This window comes from Calidris pugnax, unplaced genomic scaffold, assembly GCF_001431845.1.
Source record: "Calidris pugnax isolate Ruff unplaced genomic scaffold, ASM143184v1 scaffold28, whole genome shotgun sequence".
NCBI classification, from domain to species: domain Eukaryota; kingdom Metazoa; phylum Chordata; class Aves; order Charadriiformes; family Scolopacidae; genus Calidris; species Calidris pugnax.
In genome coordinates this window covers 19,513,264-19,525,972 of record NW_015090842.1, presented here as the reverse complement: position 1 = coordinate 19,525,972, position 12,709 = coordinate 19,513,264, and the positions used below count along the sequence as shown (strand labels likewise).

The 12,709-nt window shown below is 40.2% G+C and overlaps 1 protein-coding gene across 1 annotated transcript in view; it reads right to left on the bottom strand.

The window, feature by feature from the left end:
• NFATC3 (nuclear factor of activated T-cells, cytoplasmic, calcineurin-dependent 3) overlaps nt 1-6,523 on the bottom strand; it is a 68,228-nt gene extending 61,705 nt beyond the window's left edge. Inside the window, exon 1 of the mRNA XM_014942171.1 lies at nt 6,292-6,523. Coding sequence (XP_014797657.1) covers nt 6,292-6,523 — 232 coding nt within the window. The remainder of the gene's footprint in view (nt 1-6,291) is intronic.
• Nucleotides 6,524-12,709: the final 6,186 nt, after the last annotated feature.

The following is a 12,709-nucleotide window of genomic DNA, read 5'->3' as shown; positions in this document are numbered from 1 at the left end:
GGAACCAAACAAAAACAAAACACAGCTGACAACCCTTAAGATGGAAAGGAGCAAGAATAGCTCAAAGAAACCCAACACAGGGCTTCAAGAAAGCAAGAGGATAAACAAACTCAGGCAAGTCTCACAACAGGCAAGTGCACGGCAAAAAAGAGTTATGGAGAAGCCCAAGGCAATAAATGGAGTTATGGAAATCTGGTTACTTAATAGGAGAGCTATGACATCCAAACAATCCTACTGGGGAGGAAAGACAGTAGAGAAGTGAAGTTGGCCAAGTCACGAGGCCTTCACTGACCATATAATATAAGAAAGCAGCATTCAAGAAACAGAAACTAGGTCAGATTACTAAAGTAGAACATAAAAACTACCACAAGCTCATGGGGGCACAATGCTAGATAGGACAAATACAGCAAAATACAAGGACCAAAAGAAGCAGTGCCATTGACATCAAAAGCCTGCCATGACCCTGAAAAGGCAGGTGTGTTAAATGCGTTTTCTTTACTACAGTCAATTTGAGTAAATTGCTAACAAAGTTAATGGCAATGCAGGGTAAAGAAAACTGGACTAAATAAAAGGTTAAAAAGTACTGAACAATTATGGGCCAATAAGTTTAACTTCAGTTTTAGAAGTAGTATTAATAGTTTATTTGTTCCAGTAAGCATTTAAAAGGAGACAGGGAAACAAAACAAGAGTCAATGTTTGCTAAGAACAAAACTGCGTCAAACAAATTTTGGTTTACGGTCAAAGGAGGTCTCCTGGATAGCCAGCAGAGAGAGAAACTTAGCTTTGTTCTAACTTATTGAGACTTTTAACACTACAATGCATGGAGAAGCCACCGAGTCTTTAGAAATCTAGTGAAGCCTTCTTCCCCACCCTGCTGAGATCAGGTTTACTACTGAGAGATCACAATCGGTAGCAGATGCTCTACATTCACATAGTGCATATAAGCTATATAGAGCTGCAGACTCCCACTGCAACCTCACAGCAGGCATCTGTGTCATCCTCTATCAGTGAGAGCCAGAAGGTTTGTCGTTTTGAATGTATATTTGCTACTGTCTGGAAACAGACTAGTTTACAGCAGCTCTGTTCAGCATTAAAACAACGCTGGCTCATCCCTTACTAAGCTGCTAACTACACTTCAACATAAACTGTCGAACTGGAGAATATAATTAAATAATATCCAGAACAACTGCTCCTAAAGAACATTTTGCTTGCTATTTACCATGGCGGGCTGCACATTCAGGACTAGTAATGTTTGCCCACCAGTTGTTCACTCCTCAACCACATACTGGCACACACTCATGTGCAGCTGTGCAGCGAGCCAGATTTCTCTGCAGGAGGAAGGTCAATTACTATCAAATGTCTGAACACAATCCCTGTGCCAAAATTATCCAAAACACTTTATTATTCTAGGTTTGTAAGCCCATAAACAAACAGGTTCAGACAATAGGAGCTGTTATGAGGTACTAAGAAAGTGCAACGCGACCTAGGTCTTATAAAAATACTACTGGGAAAACAGGATCAGTAATCAAGTGCTTTAAATAGCATAAGGAAAGACTTGAGCATTGCCACAGACATCATGTGTGTTCTCAGGCAAGTCATGTCACCTGCCTTCACTCCCAAACTTTAAAAAGAATGAACTTCTTTTTTCAGTTCTGCCCTGACAGTTACCATTACCTCTTTCTGAACACTATAGTATTATAAAGAAGAAAAAGCATATGCAGCACCTCTTTTAATTTCGTTATCCTACTGATTGGCAGCAGTTCATGTATTTCTTGGGATGAAAGTGGAGTCTTAATCTTCACAAAGAACCCAACAGTCATAGTTTTCCTTTTGTGCACTTAAAAAGACAATCGATCAGGGTTCCTGACGGTACACTACCACACTAAAGCTCTACAATTGGACATTTAACTCTAGTTTTCCATCACAAGCTGTATGTTCTCTAGAGACACCTCCTACAAGCTTAAACATCAACTTAAAAAGCACAACCCAAACCCCCCCTAAAAACCACAGCAATGCATCAGTTTATAAGTATAACTGACTAGTAAGTCACCAAATACGGTACTAAAAAAGTCTAAATTATGAAAACAATTAAGGCAGCAAGGCGGAACAGAGGAAGACACATCCTTATAGGCCAAGTTTAGCAACACATAAAACAGTAGCACAAGTTTAGGCTTTCAGAAAAGGATGATTTACAACAACTGTCACTTTATGAAGCAGTGCTCCCTCTTCAATGATTCTGTGTTCTGTTTTGTAGTCAGATCAGATTACTCAAAAAGGATAAAAATAAATTTTACTTCTGTCAATCATGTACGCTAGAGGCAGCTCTGTCATGCCCATCAACATTTCACTCATTTTCTTGCGTTAAGCAAGAATACTGGAAATGTACAAGAAAAACAATCCGCTCAACAGTGGGAGCTCCTCAATGAGACTTTTCCAAATTCTAGTCTGGATCAGAATTCCTTATCCTTGGTAGAAATGCAGAAAAATAATGAAGTTGCACTAGTTTAAGCAGCTTAAGAAAGAGAATAATACAGCATATGAAATGTTTACAACTGACATCGACTAAAATAAGAACATACTGGCTCTCAGGGTGTAACTACATGCTATGTTTTTTTCAACAACAACAACCCTCCCACACACACTCACACACCAAGGGGGATGGGAAATGAGAAGAGAAGCATTTTTAACCCAGATGATTTTGGCAATCAGATCTGCAGTGCACTAACAAACACCTGTACACATACACAACGGACAGGATGGCAAGCTTTAGGACATGGGGAGAAACCAACAACTGGGACAGGAACTGCAGGTGTTTTCTCTATCAAATAAAACTGTAACATGCAACTAAACCCTTAGGCCCGGTATGCACTTAAACTAGAATGGCTGTCTCAGGCTACATCCAGCTTCATCCTGAAGTAACGGAATTAAATTCCAAATAGGGAAATAACAGTAACGAAATTTTATTTGGCAATAGGGAAACCAGATGAAATAAACATGAAAATCAAATGCATCTGCTTAAGCCATAAGAATGTTTCAGAAAATCTTGTACTTCTGTCGTAGCAAATGGAGTTAATCTCAGTGCTTTGACATACATTGATAAAAACTGATGTACAAAGCAGGTAAAGAATCCACCTTGTAACTGTGAAGTTCAACAAGAATTAGTCATTCTAAGTTCAGTTACAAGAACAGAAAATAGCAACCGAAGTGCTAGGCAGTGTTTATACCTGTGTCTTTTCCAGCTCTCCTGGTATTTCTGGTTGATTATGAAATACGTGTTTAAATGAAAACTTCATAGAGTGTGTGGTTCAGCATTTAAGGACTATAAATTAATACGCATAACAGATTAAGAAAGAAAATATTTACTTTTTGCTTTAAAAAAAAATAATCTGTAAGTTCTATGGGCTCCTCTTTGCTTCCTTTTTTTTCTCTCTGGGGGCAGAGTCTCAAGAGGGCATGGTATTTTACTGCACAATACCCTTGTGGACAAAACAGAAGCTGTTGCTCTCCAGTTTGATGAAGCCTCATTTGTCATTCAGTGTCAGATAGAGAGTCAGCTTAACACAACCCAGGATGCAGTTTTGAAGATGAAGTACATTATTCCATATGATCAGTTGTTAGGATTTGTGCAAGGACCATAGCCCTGCACTCCCAGGGCATCTGGTATGTGTAGACATGGGAACTGAGAGAAGACTGAGCACTTCAAAACCAGTGTGTTGTGCCTGACCTACCGGAAGACGACTGATCGTAAAGACAAGTGAGGACATAAGGCAAATACTGATCGAAGAGAATAAGGAAATGATGGTTTTCCTGCAGTTGCCAGCCGAAGGTTTGTCTAGGTTCTTCTTCATGTTGCAGGCCAATTCATCATCCACAACCTAACTCTTCCTTTACGGGGGCAAAACTAACAGACTTCATAGAAGGCTCCACTTTCTGGTTTATGCTGTACCTACAAACTGACACGCTCACCTAACTACCACTGACCAACCCCTAACACCAACGAGCTGGCTGACAGCAACCTGCCTCTCTCTAGAGAGGCCTCCAGGTTTAGAGTCTCCTCCAGTCCTGAACCAAACACTGAGGAGAAAACAAGGCTTCCAAGATCTGAATGTGTAAGCAGGGCCATAGCAAACAAGACAAGACCGGAACATGCAAGAAAATGGGTATTTTAGTTTATAGGAGAGTATGGTGACACAGGCTAGGGTCTTTGCAAAAATCAGTAGAAAAGGAATGCAATAAAGCAAGAAGTTTGAGTGGGGAGAGGTTAGACAACAAAAGGAGGGGAGACCAAAATGGGGACCTCCCTCTTTCTGTTTATCAAACAGAGCATGGCACAGAGGCTGAGAACTGGTAGCGATAGTATCTGAACAAACTAGTTTTGGAACTCTTCACACCTCAGCAAAACCACACTACAATTCTGCAGCTGTCCTACAGCATGACGGAGGGCAAACTGTTCCACAGCAGGCATTCCTACCATATAGGTAACTCAGTTTTTATAATATAGCTTTAACGTATACTTCAGGTGCACAAAACTCCAAAGGCTCTGTACATTAAAGGACTGAAATGAGCCAGAATGATACTCTGAAGCTTTGCTGTTTTCCCAGCTGCTCACATGAATGTAGGATCAGAAACACCTTGGATTCACTTTGCTAAGATTGCCACAGGAAGCAGAACGGGCAGAAACAGCAATCAAACAGCCCAACGAGAAAGGGGAAGCTGAAGCTGAGCAGAAACACCAGTTTTTCAGCAGCTTTCAGAATGATCCCCCAAAATACGAGGGAGATCACGTTAGCGTGGCTCATGAACATGACACATGCAAGCCCTGAAACTCCGCATCTCTTCATAGAGCCCTAAATAGCTTATGTTTATTCCAGCAGGAGCGGAGGTTTCACCACATACTGACCCTGATCAGTCTGACCTCCTGCCCCCAACCAGAAAAGCTGGGCAATTTGTAAGATAGTAGCATTTGCTCTCAGACACCTAAATTTGACAAACTACACTGATGAAATACAGAGACTCTGACCTAATTTAAAAAGCTATGCAAAACACAAGACGTTGACAGATTTTTTTTTTTTTTTGGATTAGGCCACACATTCTCTTGTGGCCTTGTCACTTGAGTACAGTTATCCCAAACACCGCTAAAGCATTTTGCAATTATACAGTTACTCCATCTCCTCATCTCCTTTGTGCTCTTGATTTAGGGAACAACTACTAGAAAGCAGCTATGATACAAAAATCATTGGAAACTTTATTACACCTTACTATGTAGCTATCAAAAGCAGTGAATCATTGTCACCAATTCATTTGGTGACAATTCCTTCTTGTACCTCCTCATTCTGGTTTTAGAGCATGCTTTCCTTTGGGGTAGGAAGATACAAAGGGTTACTCCGTAAAACAATTTTAGTTAGAATGTAACAGTTTGTTCCCTGTCTCAATTACAATCGGTCACAATTTCATTCCCTCTCCAGCAATAATACAAATGCTGCTTGTCACTGAATTTATGTTTAAGTGGTCTTTCCATTTTTTTTTTTTCTAATTACCAAAACCATTAAAAAAAATATTAAAATTTGGGATTTAAAAAAAAACATTTCTCCCATCATTTGTTCCTAAAAAGCACAGTTAGCATCCACTAAAACATGAAGAGGCTCGCCAAACAGTGAATTCAAAGTTATTTGCCCCCTGCAATCTTGTATAACCTCACACATAAGAGAAACGAAAGATCTCAGTTTGAAAGGACCTAAGAGTAAGTCCAGAAAGGAATATTTACAAGATTTCAAAAATAACTCTCTCCACCAACCTGTTAAAAATCAAACAGAAAAATCCAACTTCATCCAGCAATTTTGCTATATTGAAAATATTTCTCATTTTTAGGTGATGACTAATCTTCAAAAAACAGCCTCAGAAGTCATTTTTAAACAAGCAATTGCTATTAATCTAAATAATAATATGAATAATATGATTCTTCATTTCTAGGACTAACAAATTAGCTGTAAATACCTGGTAATGCTTCTACCTACAAATGTGTTTTATGCAGCCTCAAATTAAGTTTTTGTTTCTGCTTTAAAAAACAAACCACAAAACACCCAATACAAAAAACCCCACACCAAACAAAAATGCAACACAGCACAAACCCAATCCAAACCCAGAGTTGTATACTTTCATGAATTTATTGCTGAAACACCATGGGTTTGTAGTCAGATCCTCAGAAAGCTGATTCTTCTCTCCTAGGTACATAAAAATGAGGACTGGGCCTCCCAAAGAAAACTGACAGAAGTACCTTCTCTTTTATCATACCTATGGTCTTTTGTCTGAAAAGCAACCACAAGCATTCAATGCCACTGCGACACTTAATCAGAAGAGCGACGTAAATGATGAAGTTCAGCTGTTCAGTTAACTCACGGGATGTGCAGGCCACAACACAGCCCGAAAGCCTGCTTATCAACCAGTCTGCAGATTTAAACTCGTCTTCCCTGAACGACTTTGAACAGTCCCTCAGGTTTTTTTTAATGTTGCATTTCACCGGCATTTCACAAGAATACTCACAGACGGGTGTACTGAAGGTGGAAGAGAACGTTGGCTTGTTAATAAGCTTGCTCCTGCCTTGCAATTTTACTTAGCCTTACTGATCACTCATCTTAAATTCCACTGTCATTCGAACCCCACATGGCACGCCTGGACAAATGCAAGGACTTAGATGTTGTTTTACAGGCTGGGCTGGCTGCCAAGCCTGCTCCATGCACTTCCCTGGCCCCACTAGGGCAGCTTTAGGCAACAACTCCCGTATTTACGTTATTGCTGTGAACAGCCAAACTGCTACTTACTATTGACCCAGGCCCAATCTACTCTCATTTCTCGCTCATTCACAGCGACGTGACTGACTTGGCTACTCTTCGGGTGGGATACGATAAACAGCTTGCAGTTGTACAAGACAAACAAAAGAAAAAGACTATCATGCTTTAAGCAGAAGGCTACTTTTTACTTTGGAGAAAGACTGAGCTCATTTCTAGTTTTCAGACATACATAAAATAAAAGCAGTAGCACAAATGCTTTTGAACCCTGCCCATCTCCCGTAATTCAGATGGGAGGGAAGAGGACAGAGTGAGGTGTGGCTATGAATTCACACACTAAATAAGTGACATTTTGTCAAACTAGGGTTCTTTTTCAAATCCCTGCATTCCATAGTGATTCTTGATGCACTACGTAGTGATCTAAGAACCATAGGCCAAACCATAAAAGTTACAAAATTAGATCAGGTGCAATACAACTGCCTCGCCAGCACACAAGAGAATTGGTATTTTTCAAAACGGTCTCATCGTGGTCAAATTTTATCAAAATTGACAACACTTCATTTAGCCAGCATACTGTGAAAAACCACTACATATTCAAACATGTCAGCTTCCCAGGATTATCAGCTTAATCTGTTACTCTCAATGGCCAGGCAATACCGACTCCATTGATACCAGATCTGACTTCAGCACACATTTTCCTTTCGTTTTCCCTCATGGTCCCTCTAAGTTATCTTGAAGTCACAAGGCTGGTGTCACACACCCTCTATTTTTGGTCAGATGCAGCTGTTTGGTTTTTCCCCCCTGCCCTCCATCAGCAGATTATATAACCACAGCCTATGGCTGATTTGCATTGTGTCCCTGCCTGTCAATCCTTCACGCCCAGAGACCAGCATCCACCAGCTTGTAAAATGACAGTAACTACATTCCCCTCAAGTGATGGTTCCTATCACAATACGTTTAATGCTTGATATCTAATAAACATAAATGATACTTTTTTAACAGCAATGTTTGTGTGTTTGTTTAAGGGCAAAAAGAAGAGAAAAGACTGAAGCAACTCATTCATTCGTTCCTTTCTTACAGTTGCACCAGCTGATCCTAGTCTTAATCCACAGGAGCACTCTCTTGTATAGCGAATGTTTACAGACCAGCAGTAGTAACCAGTAGTTGGATGGCTCAAACTATACATATAAACCACAGAGTTACCATCCTGTGCAAAGACTTTCATTTATATAGGCAGACAAATCTAAACAGAATAAGAAGACTTTAAAAAGGAATAAAACTTCAGGTGAACCACACAGATGCGCAAGGCAGGTTCTTAAAAAGACTTCAGAAGATCACGTCTCCCGAGTTTCTCTTACTCAGCTAAGGAAAGCAAACTTTGTAGCAGTTCTGGATCAGAAGTACGCAATCACAAAAATGAATTTCACCAAGCGCAACCCTCAGTCAGTTCACACCTCCAGTTCACAATTATTGCCAGCACCCAGCCCTTCATTTTCCATTCAGTCTAACTATGAGACTACTCTCTTCCCTACTACAATTTGACTGTCTTAGTATTGCTTACCTTAACCACCATCTCAGGGAAAAGAACAAAAAGTTCAAGCACACTGCAAACTTCTGTAAAGAGCCTCGGCTGTTTTCTGCTCCCTACCACCAATCCCCAACAGCAATGCCCATCACAAACACATTCACACAGTGAAGAACACTTCACATACTAATGATCAAGGCAAAGCTATAAAGACTAGTATCGTGGTGGTGCTTCAGTACAAACATTGGCTTTAAGACTTTTACTACATATCTAAATTAAATGACACATACATAGCGCCAGTTTTTGCTACAGAGAACTCTGCCTAATTACTGAGGAAAAACAGCATCCGTCATTGCTTCACAGCACTTAAAAAATGGGCAGGAGGTAACTGCTGAGCAGCCCAAGCAGCTCTCAGATGCTCGTACAGCAAGGTCAGACACAGAAACCTTCAAAAGAAAAGATCAGGTATTACTTCTACAGTGAACATGGCAAAAAAGAGAATTTCAATCTTGACATTCAGTAGCAGCCTCAAACCAATAAGGTAATAGCACTAAGCTAGAGGGAAAAAAAAAACCTCCAAGGAGAACGAGAGTATAAAAGTTTTCAAATAAACTAAAAATCCAAATTCATATACACTGTCCTTATCCAGAATGAGGCTCCAGCTCGCAAAGATGTTTTGAGTTGTCACTGAATTTGTTATAGAACTGGGATATTTTTTTATACCACACTTTTCAGGAGAAAAGTAAAAAAGATTCATCCATAACAAGATTACTAAATAGCATTACTTAACCAAACATTAAGTTGCAGGAAACATGGAGAACCACTTTTTCAGCTTGTTTCATAGTCTCCAAGAAAATAAAACAGACAATATGAACTACAAGTACAAGAAGGTTACATTTATCAGTACTTCTAAAGCACTCAAAGTTTGGGAAAACAAATAAACAAAATCAACCAAGTATGATTACTTGTATTGAATTTCTCCAGTATGAATTTCTTCTCCTTTGTTCATAACCCAAGAACAAAAGATGGGTGTACGGGTGAAAATTCCACCTATTACTCTGTTTTACTGGGTAACAAAACCTTAGCCCATCTTTGACTCCTAGAAGACGTCATCAGAAATAACAGGAACAATTTAGGCAGGATTCTGAACAGCAGTATCAATAACTCATCTGTCAGGATTTCCTAAGTAATTAAATAATTCATTTTCTGGATATTGAACAGTTTGCAGCCTCTAATTCTCAGTCAGTCCCTGTTTCACATACCAACATGAAATAATTTTGGATGTTACAGAACCTTACAAGATCCAGAATACCCAGCTTAGAACTACATAGCCCAAGTTCTTTCAAGGCCCTTACCCTGTAAAAACTCATTCTTTAAAATAGAAGATGAACACTTAAAATAAAAATTCAGCTGAAGAAACATTCATTGTAACTTGTATTTGCTCCCCTTTTACAGTCTGGCACTTAAACACTACACCACATCCTCAGCAGAGTTTTTAACAGTAGCATGAAGACCTTAATGCAGTTTATTTGCTTAATGCTTAATAAATTCTAGGCAAACTTCCCAAAATTATACTGAATAGTATTGCAAAACTTGGGGGGATGAAGGGGATGGGGGGCATTATTAGAAAAGCATTCAAGTTAAAATCAACTATTCAAGTGCCACATACCACATCTCAAAAATCTCTTCATTAAGAAGGCCAAACGCGGTGGCACCTCAAACAGGTTATTTGACAAAGTTAGTTACATGACATCTATTTTAGCAGACTGTACAGGACCTGCACGATACTGTAATTCAAATGCCTACTTAGGCATTTCAAATGCAACTGATATAAGGTGGCAAGATGCAATCAGATGCTACTGCAACTAACCAAACAGTTCTGCAAGAAAGGCTATACCAAAGAGATTTGGTTCACTTCAGAGTGCTCTATAGCATTACCTTTCGGCATCAGAGGCCTGAATTATTTTGTCAGAAAAAGAGGAAGCTCATTAGTATTTCGAACTGTACTACCTGTTTTGAGTGCTGAACGCTACCAAATCAGAGTGAGAATTTCTTTCTTCTTTGGGACAAGGACACTGAACTATCAGAGGAAAAGAACAAGATTTTGCAGAAGGTGCTTAGTATGCAACTTCCACCTAAAAGCAGCTGAAGCGCTTTCGACAATCTCTTATTTAGCAACCTCCTGAGCAAATTTTTACCTCGGTGCACAAGCAATATGAAATGGGCTATCCCTTTGATTTTAAGGGAAGTATGCTGCAAAGATTGCAGTATCAGACTACAGGTTTTCAAGCATCTTTAAACCGACTTTCACGCATTCCCCTCTGCAGGAGGAACTACAACTTTCAGACCAAGCACACAAGCACTGCTGCAGAACAGTAGTCCCAATTACAGCCACTTAGCACAAAACTAAGTATGTTAGTTCTACTACCCTGCAACCCACTGAAATAGTTCTGTATAGTAACTCTGAATCCCAGTTGATTTAATTTCTCTTATTGTCCTTTTAATGTCACAAAAAAGGTAATCTACTGCCTAGGACTAGTTCAGAAATCTAAAGTATATTAAATGAAATAATAGCTCACATTTTCTTGCTTTTGATTAAAAATGCAGTTCAAGATAAAATATATACATAGATATACATGTACATATATAAAAGAACAAAATCCTTACAACACTAAGTCTCAGCAAAAAAGAAAGCATTAATGTAGATTTCCATGTTATTTACAAGCATTCTCCACGATCATGGAAGACTCAGTCATTTTAATATTATTTATTTCAAATTAATTAACTTTCTCTGTGACCTACACATTTTATTATTAGCATATGTTAGGAAAAAAAAAAGAATACCCTTATGCCTACTTTGCTGCAACAAGCAACATCATTGAACAAAGTGATATGGGATTATAAGTCTCCCTCAAGCATATATTTTAAGAGCTTTTGTTCATTCAACTTATTTGGAAGAGGGGGAAGGGAAAAATCTGAGATTTCCAATATGGGTCATCTCTTCTATTAAATCTAGTTCTTCATATGCGAAACCCGTGGGCAGAATTAACAGCTAAACTCTGTCAATCCTTTTAACACAATACTTGAAGGCAGAGACCTATGCTAACCCTTTCCCCAGAAGGCCACATCTGTGCACAGCAGGCAAGACCATCTCCAGTATTCCACAAAACAGTGAAATTACTGAGATACGGGATCCCTTACTGAAAGCTTACAGCAAACAAATCAGTTCATGGGCCCGAATGTCACATTTTCAAGTTTGCCTTAAAAATAGTTTTAACTTATCAAGCATGGAAAATTCTCTATATTCAGAGTAGTATCTGAACTGCTTGTTAAGGAATGCTGCCAAAATACAAACGTTATAAAAGTGAATTGAGTACCACGAGTACTCCCAGTTTTCTGAGCAACTTGCTTTCTCATTCTTATCTATCGTTGACGGAGGAGCATAGCTTAGGCCACTAGTTTTATGTGAAAAGAATAGATATAGGGGTCTCATAATAATTTTTGTTGTAATTTGTTAACATTCCCTATTGTTTTCATATGGGTACTGTAACGCATTTATTTGGCTAGCAGAACTCAGGCCCCCTTCCCAAAATCACCATCTGCTATTCCACCAACTGGAAAATAGGCAAAGAAAAATCTCCCCTTATCAGAAGGAATCTGTAAACTAAATCTTAGCATCAAGTGAGAGGCTTTGTAAGAAGTTAATCCTGAGTGTTCACACTGGGTTACAAAGAGGCTGTATCAAACAATTTTGTTTCTAATCAACTTGTGCAGAAAGCCCAGCCAGAGGACACCACAACATGGCTGCATCGCTCAGCGTGGATGCAGCCGCGTTTCGGAGCTATCTTACCATCTAGCCCGTCAGGCTTAAGACGGTGCATTACCAATTAATACTTATTTCAAGTACGCCAGGAAAAGAAAAAAGCACGCCACCTTGGAAGGCTGGTACAGCTACACACCTGGCTCCTAACCATTCCCCGCGTCACAGCTGACAGGGAAGACTTTATTTTCTGCAGTTTAAAGAAACACGAGTTGGATTTTTTTTATTATTATTAATGGGATTTTCAGGCTCCAATGCTGTAAAAGAGAGTAACGAAAGGCGTCCGTGTGTCCCCGCACACGGCCCCACACCGCGCCGTTGTCCCCCCCCGCCGGTGCCACGCCGGGGACCAGTTCGACTGAAACTTTTCACGCCGAGAGCCCCGAACGAGTCCCTCCTCCAGCCCCGGTAACGTTGGGTTCCGGATCCCGGGCCCGGCCGCGCCTCCCCGGGACCCCCCGCCGGTCGCCCGAGGGCCGGCAGGCGGCTGTCGCCCTCCCCCGGCCCCACCAGACCCGACCCGCCGGAGCCGGGGCCTCCCCCCGCCCAGCCCCCCGGAGAGGCTGCCCCCCCCCCCAC